The sequence below is a fragment of the Salpingoeca rosetta genome, assembly GCF_000188695.1.
Source record: "Salpingoeca rosetta unplaced genomic scaffold supercont1.17, whole genome shotgun sequence".
NCBI classification, from domain to species: Eukaryota; class Choanoflagellata; order Craspedida; family Salpingoecidae; genus Salpingoeca; species Salpingoeca rosetta.
Window position 1 is genome coordinate 1,242,148 of NW_004754917.1, and position 15,096 is coordinate 1,257,243.

At 55.4% G+C, this 15,096-nt stretch overlaps 5 protein-coding genes across 5 annotated transcripts in view; 3 read left to right on the plus strand and 2 right to left on the minus strand.

Annotated features, from left to right (window-relative positions):
* Positions 1-2,800, plus strand: part of PTSG_06968 (RNA polymerase II) — a gene marked incomplete at its 3' end in the record, with an annotated part of 10,019 nt that extends 7,219 nt beyond the window's left edge. Inside the window, exons 24-31 of the mRNA XM_004992314.1 lie at positions 54-415; positions 562-603; positions 874-1,077; positions 1,359-1,430; positions 1,695-1,829; positions 2,088-2,258; positions 2,484-2,550; positions 2,691-2,800. Coding sequence (XP_004992371.1) covers positions 54-415; positions 562-603; positions 874-1,077; positions 1,359-1,430; positions 1,695-1,829; positions 2,088-2,258; positions 2,484-2,550; positions 2,691-2,800 — 1,163 coding nt within the window. The remainder of the gene's footprint in view (positions 1-53; positions 416-561; positions 604-873; positions 1,078-1,358; positions 1,431-1,694; positions 1,830-2,087; positions 2,259-2,483; positions 2,551-2,690) is intronic.
* A 448-nt stretch (positions 2,801-3,248) lies between these two features.
* PTSG_06969 (uncharacterized protein) lies at positions 3,249-7,322 on the minus strand (the record flags this gene model as incomplete). The annotated part of the gene is made up of 12 exons (XM_004992315.1): positions 3,249-3,358; positions 3,513-3,546; positions 3,755-3,859; positions 4,012-4,064; positions 4,268-4,325; positions 4,846-4,955; positions 5,124-5,201; positions 5,443-5,523; positions 5,749-5,873; positions 6,454-6,554; positions 6,734-6,883; positions 7,236-7,322. 12 exons carry the CDS (start codon positions 7,320-7,322, stop codon positions 3,249-3,251), a joined length of 1,092 nt encoding a protein of 363 aa, XP_004992372.1.
* A 29-nt stretch (positions 7,323-7,351) lies between these two features.
* Positions 7,352-9,124, plus strand: PTSG_06970 (uncharacterized protein). The gene is made up of 4 exons (XM_004992316.1): positions 7,352-7,409; positions 7,555-7,654; positions 8,085-8,156; positions 8,617-9,124. Exons 1-4 carry the CDS (start codon positions 7,407-7,409, stop codon positions 8,763-8,765), a joined length of 324 nt encoding a protein of 107 aa, XP_004992373.1. The 5' UTR covers positions 7,352-7,406; the 3' UTR covers positions 8,766-9,124.
* A 371-nt stretch (positions 9,125-9,495) lies between these two features.
* On the plus strand, positions 9,496-11,235 carry PTSG_06971 (uncharacterized protein; the record flags this gene model as incomplete). The annotated part of the gene is made up of 2 exons (XM_004992317.1): positions 9,496-11,091; positions 11,140-11,235. The coding sequence occupies 2 exons, from the start codon at positions 9,496-9,498 to the stop codon at positions 11,233-11,235; spliced, it is 1,692 nt and encodes a 563-aa protein (XP_004992374.1).
* Positions 11,115-15,096, minus strand: part of PTSG_06972 (uncharacterized protein) — a gene marked incomplete at its 5' end in the record, with an annotated part of 4,328 nt that continues 346 nt past the window's right edge. The window contains 12 exons of the mRNA XM_004992318.1: positions 11,115-11,435; positions 11,703-11,776; positions 11,974-12,057; positions 12,202-12,314; positions 12,576-12,689; positions 12,860-12,941; positions 13,157-13,335; positions 13,545-13,604; positions 13,766-13,835; positions 14,129-14,171; positions 14,366-14,470; positions 14,691-14,847. Coding sequence (XP_004992375.1) covers positions 11,393-11,435; positions 11,703-11,776; positions 11,974-12,057; positions 12,202-12,314; positions 12,576-12,689; positions 12,860-12,941; positions 13,157-13,335; positions 13,545-13,604; positions 13,766-13,835; positions 14,129-14,171; positions 14,366-14,470; positions 14,691-14,847 — 1,124 coding nt within the window. The 3' untranslated portion in view covers positions 11,115-11,392. The remainder of the gene's footprint in view (positions 11,436-11,702; positions 11,777-11,973; positions 12,058-12,201; positions 12,315-12,575; positions 12,690-12,859; positions 12,942-13,156; positions 13,336-13,544; positions 13,605-13,765; positions 13,836-14,128; positions 14,172-14,365; positions 14,471-14,690; positions 14,848-15,096) is intronic.

The window sequence follows — 15,096 nt, forward strand, 5'->3', positions numbered from 1 at the left end:
ACCACCATCACCAACACCCACCACCACCAACCAAACCCCACCGCTGTCTGCAGGTGAAGCCCGGGTTTGCGCGTCTGGACCGCGATGGTATCGTCGCTCCCGGCGAATCCCTCAAGGACAGAGTAAGCCCCCCTCCCATACCACCACCACCTCTGGTGTTCGCTTCTGCACATATGCCACGCGTGTGCCTGGCGTGTGCGTGCGTTTTGCGACCATGCGTCACCGATTCACTGTTGCTGCTGCCATTCACCATGTGCACCTCCACCCTGTCTCCGCCTTGTCTCATCAGGATGTGCTGGTGAACAAGGAGGTGCCTGCTGGGACGGTGATGGAAGGCAACAAGCGCCGCACGGTGTACACGCCGGCACCAGTCAAGTTCAAGGGTGCCGAGGGCTGTGATGCATACTGCGACCAGGTGCTGGCAGGAGCAGGGCAATGTTGTGTGCACACGCACATGCACATGCACGCATGTGGCGAGAACGTTTGTGCTCGGACGCGTGCGTGTGTGTGTGTACTCACACATGTGTGTTCGTGTGCGTGTATGCTGATATTGCGCTTCAGGTTGCTGTGACATCATCATCGGAAAACTACATGATCATCAAGGTTGGACGCATACGCACGTACACACACACACACACACACACACACACACACACACACACACACACACACACACACACACACACACGAGTGAACTGTCGTGTCATTGACAGCGGCGTCTGGTGTGCTCATTGATTGTCGCATGTGTCTCCAACCCTGCGAACCATTACCAACACGTTGATTTTGTATCTTCGAGCACACGCATACGCATGCTCACACACACACACACACACACACACACACACTCACACCTCTTCAATTTTAATGGGACAGATTCGTGTGCGCAGTACGCGTATCCCTGAGCTTGGCGACAAGTTCAGCAGCCGTCACGGGCAGAAGGGCGTGTGCGGTCTCATTGTGAACCAGGAGGACATGCCATTCAACGATCAGGGGGTGTGTCCCGACATGATCATGAATCCACACGGGTTTCCGTCGCGTATGACCGTCGGGAAACTGATGGAGCTTGTTGGCGGAAAGGTGCGGCAACATGTTTGTGCGTTGTGGTGATGATTGTGTGTTTCTGTGTGCGTGTATGGACGCGTGTGTACTTGTGTATGCACGTGTGTGTATGCGTGCATTCGTGTGCTTGTGTTGGCATGTTGTTCTCGAAGCTGTGATGGCTGTCGGCCACCGTGTTTGGCGTCGTGGCCGTGTGCTGTGTCACCTCACAAGCACTGCCACATGTTTTATTCCCTCATGATCGACCAACAACATCACCACACGCGACGTGACACATCTCTTCGCTGCCCGACCATCAGGCGGCTGTCTTGTCCGGTAACTTCAACTACGGAACCGCTTTTGGCGGCACCCCGCTCGAGGAGATGTGCGAGGTGCGTGCATGTGTGTTTGCATGCGGATGTGTGTGCGTGTGTGTGTTTGCATGCGGATGTGTGTGTGTGTGTGTGTGTGGTCGTTCCTGCCTCTCTCTCTGCGTATCTCTCTGCGTATCTTTCTCCTTGTCTTGCTATCTCTCTGCCACTGCACGAACGTGCTTTGTTGTGCATTGCTTGCGCGGGCCAATGCGCGTCACATCATGTGCTTGCTCCTCAACCATATGCTGCCGTCCGCCACATGCAAACCCTTCCCTCCTTCAGACGCTGGTTGATCACGGGTACAACTACCACGGCAAAGAGTTTCTGACCTCCGGCATCACTGGCGAGCCGCTGGAGGCGTACATCTTCTTCGGGCCCGTCTACTACCAGAAGCTCAAGCACATGGTCATGGACAAGGTGGGCACACTTGCCACGGGCCAGCTGCTGCTGTGCTGTTTGTGTGTGTGTGTGTGTGTTTGTTTGTGTGTGTGTGTGTGTGAGTGTGTGTGTGTGTGTGTGTGTGTGTGTGTGTGTGTGTGCTCTGTGTGTGCTCTGTGTGTGTGTGTGCGCGCGCGCTTGTGCTGCATGCGGGATGACACATTGCCACTTACTTCCTCTGCCAGCATGAATCCCTCACCTGCCATGCGCCCTGCCGCCATGTGTGTGTGTGTTTAGATGCACGCACGTGCGACGGGTCCCATCACGCTGCTGACGCGCCAGCCAACGGAGGGTCGATCGAGACAGGGTGGCCTGCGCCTTGGCGAGATGGAACGTGATTGCCTCATTGGTCACGGCACGAGCATGCTGCTGCTGGAACGCCTCATGGTCTCCTCAGATGCCTTTGAGGTCGGGCCAATGTCACGATCATCACCGCCATCACACACGCACCGCCATTTGCGAATTGCAAGTGGTGATGGCGATTTGGTGGTGTATGCGCTTGCGTTTGACGTTTGAAGCTGACTTGTCACTTTGCTGATGTACCAGTTGCTTTTGAGTGCCCGGCAAAGTCCCCAAGCACCCTGCTATACCGTTGTGCTCACATGACCATGAATGGCTGCGTGCCTGTGGCAGGTGACCGCCTGCTCCAAGTGCGGCCTTCTCGGCTACGCTGGATGGTGCCAGTACTGCAAATCATCAGGTGTGTGTGTGTGCATGTTTGAGGGCACATTTGTTTGTTGCCGCTTCCCTGTTTCTTGAGGGCTGGGGCGTGGCTCATTGCTGGCCACTCACGTCTTCTTGCGCCACCGCTGCATCTACATCACCAATGTGTCCACACAGCCAACGTATGCAAGCTTGAGCTGCCGTACGCGTGCAAGCTGCTGTTCCAGGAACTTCAGAGCATGAACATTGTGCCGCGCCTGACACTCCAGCACTACAGCGAGCAATAGCACTGCAATGCACGCGTGTTGCTGCATGCGTGAGCGCGAATGTGCCACCAGGACACGTTCCCACCTTTTCTTCCCTCACTTTGAAGTAGCATTTGTGTTGCACACACACACACACACACACACACACACACACACACACACACACACACACACACACACACACACACGCCTCAGATTAAAATAACAGCTTGAGCTTCGTTGCAGTTGCTGCACGCGTGTTTCATCATGATGAAGGGACAAGAGAGTGCAATGAGGATTCAACACACACTCCTTGATAGTACACATCATGACAGAAAGCAACAGCGGCAAGCAAACAAAGCGTCCTGGCTGGCTGGCTGGCTGGCTGGCTGGCGTGTAAGAGAGCATGTTTGTTGTATGTGCGCATGTGTTGGCTACGAGAACCGTGTGCTGGTTGTGAGAGTGGTTGGTTGGCTGCACAACATCAACATCAGAGGGTGAGGGTGCGGCTGGTTGGCTGGAAGAACTCCTCCACCTCATCCCGCGTCACATCCGCGATGGACTTGTGCTTCCACTCCGGCGGCGGCCCCTTCATCAGCTCTGCAGTGTGCAATTAGTGGTCGTGAGCACGTGATGGTGATGGCGGTGATGGCGGTGATGGCGGTGATGGCGGTGATGGTGGAAACGCGTGTGTGAAACAGTGGTGCAGATATACAGGCCAAGACGAAATACCATGACAGCTTTGCCAACTCACTTCCACGGACGCCCTGGTAGAAGTCATTGCCGTGCTGTGGAGCGCAAGCAATAGACAGGGGGAGCAGGAAGGCATGAGTACATATGTATGGCAAGCGGGGCATGCTCAGCACACATGCAGGTGTGTTATCAGGAGAGAAACATAGAGTGGTACAGAGAGAGAGACACACACACACACACACACATTCACACACATTCACACGCATACACGAACACACATACATACACGACACAGCAACGTACGACGCAGTGCTGGGAGATGTTGTATTCCATTTCGAGGCAGCGGCGAAGGTCCATGGTCTTTCCGCGCTGCAGCTGCTCGAATGTTACCATCATCGACAGCGGGCTCTGTGGATGGATGTGTTCACGTGTATGTGTGTGAGCGTGCGTGAGCGTGCGAGTGTGAGTTGTGTTTCTGACTGTGTTGTGTGCGTGTGTGAGTGTGTGTGAGTGTGCATGCGTGTGCATGTGTGCACGTGTGTGCGTGTGCTTTTGCTGACCATTTCTGCGAGCGTTTCGCGCTGCTTCTTCGCCCACTCGGACGAGTCCGCCTCTGGTGATAGTGGGATGAATATGGATGGATATGGATGGATATGGATGGGTGGACATGGAGGAGTGAATGGAGCGAGACAGCAGCACGAGCAAAACGAATGAGCGAGTGGAAGAAACAAGATGGGCTCAGGGCGTGCCCGCAACATATTTGTGACAAGCAAAACACAGTTGTGCGTGCGCGCGCGTGCATTATTGCTTCCGAACCGAGTGCATCAAAGACCTCCTGAAGTGTGGGCTGCATGAAGATGGAATCAATCTTGCCCTGGTCGTGGTGACGCACGACAAGGTTGCGTGAGAAGAAGGAAGAGCATTCACCAACGGCTCATGCGAGCGAATGTTGTCGTCAACAACAACAACAACTTAAACAACAACAACAACAACTTAAACAACAACAACAACAACTTAAACAACAACAACAACAACTTAAACAACAACTTAAACAGCAGCAGCAGCAGGTGTCCGCCACATGCTACCTTGACGTCGGCGTACGAGGGTTTGAATGACGCATCCCGCGCATCAAAAGCCGTCAGCACCGTCTCAACATCAGCGTTCTCTGCCACATGCAGGGAAAAAAACCAAGTCAGAGGTCGTGTGTATGTGTGAGCGTGTGTATGTATGAATGTGTGTGTGCGTGTGTGTGTGTGTGTGCGTGCGTGTGTGTGTGTGTGTGTGTGTGTGTGTGTGTGTGTGTGTGTGTGTGTGTGTGCGAGCGTGTGGGAGTTCCGTAGATTTGAAATCCCACCAATTCCCCCCCCCCACACACACATATCACATCACAGCACATCACAGCACCAACCTGCGAGGGCCTTCTCGACCTCTGGGATGGAGGCGGAGGTGACAAAGTGCGTGGCAATACCGGCAGCCAGCACATCCTGTCCCTTCAGACGTGCGCCTGCCACAACAGATATTTAGCAGTGGTGTGGGGCAGTTTGCTGTGAGACAGGGGCAACGCTTGGCAGTGTGGCGGCCTGCGTGACACGTTGTGTTTGTTTGTGTGTGTGTTTGTGTGAATACAACAGTGGTAGCAAAGGTACACAACATGTGCGTGTGCGAGGTTGACCTGTGAGGGCGAGGTAGAGGCCAAGACCACCGGAGAGGCGTGGGAGGAAGTACGAGCCGCCAACATCCGGGAACAGGCCTGATGATGATGATGATGATGATGATGATGATGATGATGATGATGATGATGATGATGATGATGATGATGATGATGATGATGATGATGATGATGATGAGTCAGTTTGAGAGGTGGACAACACATGGTCAATGTGCGACATACAAAGACATCTGTACACGACAGCAAGCGCTGTTAAGTCGCACGTGAAAAAAGAGCAGCAACAGCAAACATCCTCTCCACATGCAAGTACAAGCGTGCGTACCGATTGCTGTTTCAGGCATGGCAAAGACTGTCTTCTCTGTTGCAACACGGAAGCGGCCGTGAACAGACACGCCAACGCCGCCTGTGCACCGTCACGGCAGTGATGGTGGTGATGGTGATGGTGGTGGTGATGATGATGATGATGATGATGATGGTGGTGGTGGTGATGACGGGGTGATAAGGTGAGTAGGTTTGAGGTGATGGGGCTCACGACAAATGTGAGGATAGGTAAACTCCGCATGTGTTCGAACAGCAGCCATACAGTAGTCGCCTTACAGCCCGCCATTGCAGTGTGCTTCGTGCGCACCTCCCATGGTGAAGCCGTCCATGAATGCGACGTATGGCTTTGCGAGGGTGGCGAGAGCATAGTCGGCCTGGTACTCCTGATGGAAGAAGTCGCGTGCAAGCTGCCCGTCGTCCTCAAGCTCGCCCCTGAATGCATGCAGGCACACGAGGGTGTGCGTCGAGTGTGTGCGTGCGTGTGTGCGTGCGTGTGTGTGTGTGTGTGTGTGTGTGTGTGTGTGTGTGTGTGTGTGTGGGTATTGATAGTGGGGTAGATATGTCTAATGTGTGATATCCGTATCCTACGGTCAATAATGATAGTTCCATAATGGGTATAGATCGGTCAATTCATGCGAGATTGCAGTAGGTCTTTCATAAATAAATATCCCAACAAAAAAAAAAAAAAACACTCTGCCTCACTGTTTTTTTTTTCTTTTATGCCCAAAAACTCTACGTCAGCCCGGAGCCGATTCATGCTGGTTGTAAGGAATGCCAGTCTCGTATTACATATGTCCACTGGACACGATGGTTAGATCACGTCCGAGTATTGCTTCAGGAAATTACTTGTAATCCCGTAGTTCAGAGTGATGAGGATCTCCAGACTCTTCGGCTGTAGTGTGTGTGTGTGTGTGTGTGTGTGTGTGTGTGTGTGTGTGTGTGTGTGTGTGTGTGTGTGTGTGTGAATGGGAAGGCTGACTGCAGTCGCTGGAGGAAGCACAGTAGCCCGCACGGTGCATGGAAAAAACGGCGCAGACACTCACCGGCGCAGAAGGCCTTGGCACCAGCGCCGCGCATGGCCACAACCTTGACCTTGTTGTCGTTGTTCCACTCCTGTGTCACGAGCGGGCGATTGAGGGTGAGGGAGAGCATGAGAGTGAGTGAGAGTGAGAGTGAGTCAATTGGGTAGATGAGTCAAAAAGGTGGGTGAGTAAAGGTGAGCGAATGTGTGTGAGCAAGTGCCGGCGCTGTGGTCGCACGGTGCAACCAGGTATCATTGAGCTGCAGCGAACCTCGGCCTTGTCGCAGATGGTCTTGACCATGTTGTAGGTAAGGGCGTTGTGCGCCTTTGGGCGGTTCAGCACGAGCGTGCGCAGGTGGCCCTGCTCCTCGACCAGCACATCTTCCGACTCATCAGCGCTCGTGGCCAAGTGTCGGGTCGCCTGAACTCATGGAATGCGCGTGTGCACGCATGTGCGCGTGTGTACGTGGGCGTATTGTATGTGTATGTGTACACGCATGTGTATGTGTGCATGTATGCGTATGCGTATGTGTATGTGCATATGTGTATGTGTATGTGTGCGTGTGTGTACGTGTACGAGTGTGCACGCATGCGCAAGCGCGTGTACATGAGTGAATGCAAGAACACATCGACACACACACGCGTTGTTCGTGCTGTCTTGACCAACGCGTTCGCTTCTCTCTATTACCCTGCACTCTCCAGACCTTGCTTCACACCATACACAACCACACCTTCACAGCACACACAACTACAACACAAGCACACACACACACCTGTTGGGCGAGGCTGGTGCGAGAGAGAGCGGCAGCCGTGGCGGCGACCGTGCGCGTGCGAGCGGAGCGAAGCGCCATCATCGTCATCGTCATCAGTGGAAGAAGAAGAAGAAGAAGAAAATCACACACACACGCACACACGAAGAAGAAGAAGAAGAAGCACGCACGAAGATGGTGCGTGTCAGTGGGTGGTGCGTTGTGTTGTGTTGTTTTGTGTGTTGTGTTTTGTGTGCACCTTGTTCTTGTCGCATTGCTCACTCGAGTTCCCCTCTCCCCCCCACACACTGACTGTACCGCTGATACACTGCCATCACGACAGTCGGACCAGAAGCAGCAGAAGCGCGAGCGCAAACACATCCTCGACTTGGAGAAGTACGTGGACAAGAAGCTTCGCGTCAAGTTCAGTGGCGGCCGCGAAGGTGGGTGAGCTCTGTGTGTGTGTGTGTGTCTGTCTGTCTGTGTGTGTGTCTGTGTGTGTCTGTGTGTGTGTGTGTGTCTGTCTGTCTGTGTGTGTGTCTGTGTGTGTCTGTGTGTATGTATGTTTGTACGTACGTATGCGTGTGTGTGGCTGTGTGGTTGTGTGTGTGTTTTGTCTGCGTGTGTCTGTCTGTGTGTGTGTGTGTGTGTGTGTGTGTGAGTGCGCGCGCGCCTCTATGTGTAAGCCCGTGTGCAACCTCTGTGGGCCAACCCCCGTGAGTTCTTGTGCCCCATCAATCTCTTCGCCCAACTGGATCGCCTGTGCAGCTTGAGTATACAGTTGCAGCTCACTGCGTTTCGACAACAATCACACGCGCGCACGTGTGGTGTGCACGCTCACCTCTGTCACCACCCTCCTTTTCGCTGGTGCAGTTGTCGGTGTGTTGCAGGGATATGATCCGTTGTCAAACCTCGTGCTGAGCGACACCATCGAGTTCCTTCGCGGTACGTTCCGTCCTGCACTTGTTGTTGTTGTTGTTGTTGTTGTTGTTGTTGTTGTTGTTGTTCTTGTCGTCATCTTCATGGCGCTTTGTGCATCATGGCCACGCGCCTCCTCTTTCCTTCGTGCGACGGCTAACATAATTGTTACCGTGCTGGCACTCGCACAAGCGTGGCGGTGTGACTTGTTCAGTGATCAAGCATATTTGCTCATGCTGCCTGCTTCTCCCCGTCTCTCGTTGTCTGTGTTTGGCTTTCTTGTGTGTGTGTGTGTCTTTGTCTTCTCGCCCTCTCTCACTGTTACACACGCACGCACGCACGCACGCACGCACACACGCACACACACACACGCACGTACGCGCGCGCACGCGCACACACACGCACACACACACGCACGCACGCACACACACACGCACGCACGCACACACACGCACGCACACGTACATGCACACTCACTCGCCCATAGATCCCAGCGACCTGAGCAAGATCACAGACAAGACGCGGACACTCGGGCTGTGTGTGTGCAGACACGTGAGCATCGTCATGATTGCGCCAGAGGAAGGCATGACAGAGACAGAGAACCCGTTTGCTGTCCCGGACACAGACGAGTCGTAGGCCTCGCGTGTGCTGTGCTTGTCTTGTGCTGTGTTGCGTTTCTACTGTGTGTCTGTTGTGTTGCGTCGGATCGTGCTGGTATGTTGTGTGTTGTGTGTTGTGTTTGACTGTGTGCAACCAACCTTGTGTGGGCAGGCTCTGTGTGTGCGTGTGCGTGTCTGCCATGGTGTGACTGTGTGTGGTGCGTGGTTGTTTCATAGAGTGTGTCTCCGTCCTTGTGTCTCTGCTCTGGTTCGCTGTATGTCGCATGCCTCACGAGAACAGAGCGCATGTGTCTAAACGGTTCGCCTTGAGTGTGTGTCGCATACTCTCTGTTTCCTTGATCTGGCGCTCAATCATCAACAGATAACAGGACCACACACATGAACAGATGACAGGAGGGCGACATACACACACACACACACACACACACACACACACACACACACGCACACACACACACACGCACACACATACACACACACACACACACACACACACACACACACACACACACACACACAAGCTGCACTCATGTCATGACAACATCACAACACCAAAGGCAAGAAGCAGCAAACGACACGATATGATTTTCGCCTCCCGACCCCCCATTGTATTCCCCCCTTATGATGAACAACAACAGCAGCAGCAGCAGCAGCAGCAACACCAACGACTACATCAACAGCAACACCGCTACCAGCACCACCTTGTTCGTAACACGTCACCGGTTCCACGGCACACCACCACCACGATGAGCGGCAGTAGCGAGGCCGTGCTCGGCGCGGAGAGCGAAGAGCTCGAGTCGCAGCTGTTGGAGCTGGAGCGGCGGGTGGCGTCACGGCAGCATGGCACGGTCAAGGAGATGGCGGAGACGGTGGGCGCGATGAGGCGCGTGTTGACGTCCGCCCGCACAGCACTGTCGTCGCAGCGGCAGGCCATTGCCTCGTGGAAGAAGCGCGCAGAGCACTCGGAGCATCTGGTGGTGGCGCTCAAGGCGCACGTGCGCCGCTTGCAGCAGGAGAACGCCAACCTGCAAGGGCTGGTGGACAACCTGTCTGGCGGCGATGACAACAAGGGTGGTGGCCTTTCGCGCCGTAGCAGCGTCGCCAGCACCGCCGCACCAACAACGGCGCCGCCCTCACCGCGCCCAGTGGCGGGCCGCGCCGCTGTCGACCAAGCAGCCCTAGAAGAGGCGGAGGCAGAGGCGGCTCGGCTGCGGCGGGAAGTTGCACACCTCAAGGCGCGGATGGCTGATCAGCAGCACCAGTACCAACAGCAGCAGCAGCAGAACCAGGGAGCCCCGATCTTCCTTGGTGGCACCCCTGTTGCAGGCAAGGAACACGGCCCCGCCACAAGCAAAGGTCTTGATCGCGCTGACGTGTGGATGACGCCGGCCCACAAACGGGAAGAGCAGGAGCGCGTCAACAGGGTGCTGCGGCGCGTGCTTGACCAGCGCGACGAGGCCCTGCAGCTGTTGGAGTCCGCAGGCATTGCCACTGATGGCATCATGGGTGGTGCTGGCGGTCGTGGCGGTCGCGGCCACAAGGGCAAGGGCGCCTCATCCTCCGCTCAACGCATTGCGCGGGAGAAAGCGAAAGAAGCCCGCCGGCTGCGGCACATGGTGGCCCAGCAGCAAGAGGCCATCTTCATGCTTGAGGAGCAGCTCCAAGACGCGTTGACCGCAGCGTGGCAGCACCAGCATGGCGTTGGTGGCCTCGGTGGCGCCGGTCGTGTCGGCAGTGCCGTGGATCCATTCCAGCAGCGGCGCGGCCGGTCCATCACCTCCATCTACCAGTGGGCTGCTCGCAACGCATCGCAGCGCAGCACGCAGTACAGCTCCCGCGCCACCCTAGTGCCGCGTGCGATTGTCGCCACGCCAGACGTCGAGGCCTCAGCCGTGCTGCTCAAGGGCAAGCAGCTTGAGGTCGACCTCCTTCGCGCCATATGCACAGGCCTGCGGGACGCGGTGCAGGATGCGCTCGCCATCATGGCAAGAGACAGCAGCAACCCGGTGTACGTGCGGCTGCAGCAGGCCATGGCGGAGTACCAGAGCCCCGATCTGGAAGGTGCGCCATATGGATGGGAGCGACGCCGCACAGACGCAGGCCTCGAGTTCTACGTGGACCGCACGCACCAGGTCACGCTCTGGTGGCACCCGTTGCTGGAGGTGGAGGTGGGCGGTGCGGACGTGTATGCGCCATACGACGCGCCGCACACGGCGGCGCTGGTGGATGCAGTGCCGCCTGATGGTGATGGTGATGGTGATGGCGGGAAACACATTGTGGTGCACTGGGACGGGGCCAACGTCAAGCAGCCTGACAGCGGCATGCACGGCCGCGGCAGGAGCGTGCGCAGCATGGGTGGTGTTGGTGGTGTTGGATCCGTTTATCGTCAGGGGTCGCGCCACACGCACACACAGGAGGAGAGCACACGCCGAACCAACAGCGGCAGGGCAAAGAATAAGAAGCAGACAAACAGCAGCAGCAAATGAGAGACATGCGCGACGTAAATGGTGGTATTGGTAATGGTGGTGGCGATCAGGCGGCTACCATGTGTGTTTTCGTGCATGTGTGAAAGGGGGGGGGAGGGAAGGGGAGGGAAGGGGGTGAAGGTGAAAATAACTGTGTGTGTGTGTGTGTGTGTGTGGATCAGGAAATGGTGCAAACGTTGTTGTGGGCACCGCTCGAGCCCCTGCAAATACAGTACATGGCCGCAGCGCGACGCATTTGGTCGTGATGTGTGTGTGTGTGTGTGCGCGCGCGCGCGAGGGAGTGGGCGGGTGAGATTTGCATGTTTGTTCATTGTGAACATGCGGGAAAGCACACATGAATAAAATAAAGTGTGGGTTGGGCAAGCCAAACACAAGTCTTATGCAAACTAGAGAGCATGAGGGCAGTGAGTGGAGGTGGTGCAATTCCACGCCATAGTTCATGCCATCCACCACAATGCCGTGCGTACTTGTGCTTGACGGGGTCAAACGGCGTGTGCTTGACCTTTGCATCGTCTCCGGCAGCCTTGTCCGCCTTCTCATCCTGTGTGTTGGTGTGTGGGAAGAAGGGGCGGGGGGAGAGAGAAAAAACATATGTTTCACAGATGCGAATGTGCTCACGTACACGTCGTGTCATGGGCCTCGTCACACGAGAACGCCACCACACCCACGACCACCACGACCACCACATCAGCACATTATTACGACACCGCCATGAGTACATGGCCATCATCGGCGCACCTGCCCCAGCCGCGGAATGCGGTCCCACTCGAAGGTGTGCGTCTTCCACACGTCGCTCGGCTCAGGCAGTGTCAGCTCAATCATCTGCACATCCATGGCGACCAGTTGGCGAGACACTTGCGTGAGTGAAACGAAGAATGCACGCGAGCATAAAGTATGACGCGAGTCATAATACACACGCGCGCGTACGCCCGCACAGACAGACAGACAGACACACACACACACGACCTGAATGCACTCCTTTGGCTCTGGGGGTTCGATTGGCGCCTTGGGGACGAGCTGGTGGAAGATGAGTCCGTTTTCCCGCTCAGCCTTGCTCTCGTCCGCCTTGATCAGCTTCACTGCATGTTGACAATGGTGGTGTAGGTGACTTGGTGAGGGCGCGGTGTTGTCGTACGTTTGAGTGAGACGAACCAATAACAGCCGTGCGGGTTGGGGACAGCGAGAGACAGGAGCACACATGTACAGAGACACAAACAAACACGGACACACACACACACACACACACACACACACACACACACAGACACAGACACACACAGACACAGACACATACACATGACTCCTCAGGACACACGGGCAGCCAAGGGTCAGGAAGGTACCGAGGGTGTTGACGAGCGGGTGTTGGATGGGCGGGGTGGTGGGGAAGGTCTTGGCAGACATGAAACTCTTCTCCTTCGTGTACGCTTCTGCAAGGCGCATGCTCTCCTCAAGCTCTGGTGACGATGGATGGGTGGATTGTGTTGGGCAGGGTGAGGGGTTGAAGGGTGAGGTGTGGGGTCGAAAGAAGGTTGGGAAAGAAGGTTTGGCACACAGATACAGACACAGACACAGACAGACACAGACACACAGGCACACAGACGCAGGCACAAGGACCTGCACACACCTTGCTTTGCGTCCTGAAAGCAGCGAACGCTCTGGCCAACCTGCTCCTCGTCCATTAGGTGCTTGCCGTAGAAATACCACATCTGGTGTGGAGAAGGGTTGGGTGTTGGTGTTGAAATCACAAGTGGGCACGTGCATGAGCACGGGCATGCACAGAAGCATACCTGTACGAACACGTGTTTACGTGAACACACACACACACACGCACACACACACACACGCGCGCGCGCATAAAAAAGCCCATACAGACAGACAGACAGACAGACACAAGGCTCCACAAGACAAAGCGTGCGCGCACGTAAGCCTTGTAGAAGGAAGCCTTGAATTGGAAGTAGAGGTGAAGGTGTCGGGCGGCCCTGTTTCCCTCCATGGATCGCATGTCATCCGCAACGAGCCCATATCGCCGCGACTCGTCGTGTGCAATGCCGGCAATCAGCGCCGGCCGGTGCTCCATCGTCCGCGCCCGCTCAAGCACCCCTTGATGAACATGCGGCGTGTTTGTGTTTGTTTGTTTGTTTGTTTGTTTGTTTGTTTGTTTGTTTGTTTGTTTGTTTGTTTGTTTGTTTGTTTGTATGCGCGTTCGTGTGGATACACATGTGATGCTTGCTAGCTGTCCAAACCTACTTTCCCCTCACCACCACTCCCACGCCACCACTTGCGCCATCCATCCAGTCGCGGTGTCTCACCTTCTTGTGCCTCCGCCAAGCACTGCTCGTATCTTGCCTTCAGCATGCGCTCGTCAAAGTCTGTCGATTGCGGTGGTAGTGGTGGTGGTGGTGGTGGTGGTGGTGGTGGTGGTGAGGAGAGCTGTGGAATTGTAGGAGAGTGTAGTACACCACATGTAGCCTGCGTGAACGGCACACAGACACAGACACAGACACGCACACGCACACACGCACGCACACACCTGTGTTTGGGCGGTATTCCAATGCCTCGTGGTGTTTGTCCAGCAGGTACTTGAACACGCCGGCGGCCGTCTAGCAAAGGAGGCGTTGATGATGATGATGATGATGATGATGATGATGATGATGATGATGATGATGATGGTGGTGGTGGTGGTGGTGGTGGTGGTTGTGATGAAGATGAAGGGAGGGTGCGCGTGTGTGAGCAAGAATGTTGAAACGGGGGATAAGGACAGAAGTAGAGGGCAGTGACGACAACCACAATGGAAGGAACAACGATGACAACAACAGGGCGAGGAGTTGACAATGGTGATGGTTATGTACACGTGTATGGTGAGTGCGATTGGGGGGGGGGGCAAAGTGCATACCTTGAGCGAGGTGAAGATGGACTTGGCAACATCCTCCCGCTCACTGCAGTCAGACAGGGTGTCATCAACCAACCATCACGTTGTGAGGGCATGAAACGCAGCACGCGTACACGCATCAACACATGGTAAGTCCGTTCACACACACACGCGCGCACACACACATCCACATACGCACACGCACACGCACACACTCTCTTTCACACACACACACATACAGACACACATGCAAGAGCTTACGCCTCTGGTGCGGAAAAGTCTTCGAGCCAGGACGCGTGCTTCATGTGCCAGAGCCCAAAGTTCATGAGCATGTTTGACAGCTCAAACGCAAAATCCGCATGGGCGCTGCGTGACAGCAAGGAGAGGTGGTGGAGGTGGTGGTGGACGTATTGCCCATGTCATGAGCTTCTCGTCGATTGTTGCGTGCAGGTGTAGCAGTCGAACTCAGCTGACGCGTTCACCACAGGAACAAAACCACAGCCACATACTACAAACCATACAGAGACGAACTTCATCTGCATGTACACACCCACCCCTACACACACACCCACACTCGCACACTCACAAGACTTTGCCGGCCATGTTGTCTGAGTATTTGAAGATGATGCTGGATAACGCCCTGTTCTTGGACTGCCCGTCCAAGTGCACCGCGTTCTTCTTCTTGTTCTTCTTCTTTGCGTCGTCGTCTTCGCTCTCCTGCGCCTCCAACGCGTCGTTTGGGGCTGGACACCGGGAAATTCCGGGGGGGGGGGGGTGGTGGTGGTGGGTGAAGCCGCGTTGCAGCTGGTGAGTGCACGGACAACACGAGATGACCGCGCACGCCAAATCTCAGGCCTCACAAAATTCTAAGCGTGTCCGAAGACGATCGTGTTTGCAAACACGCGCAAGAATGTACACCCACACGCACACACACACACACACACACACACACACACACACACACACACACACACACACACACACACACACAC

What these genes read in the sequence shown, in the direction of transcription:
- PTSG_06970 (XM_004992316.1), top strand. An exon ending in GTTCAGTGGCGGCCGCGAAG is followed by an intron (nt 7,655 to 8,084) that starts GTGGGTGAGCTC and finishes TCGCTGGTGCAG; the next exon opens with TTGTCGGTGTGTTGCAGGGA. An exon ending in CACCATCGAGTTCCTTCGCG is followed by an intron (nt 8,157 to 8,616) that starts GTACGTTCCGTC and finishes ACTCGCCCATAG; the next exon opens with ATCCCAGCGACCTGAGCAAG.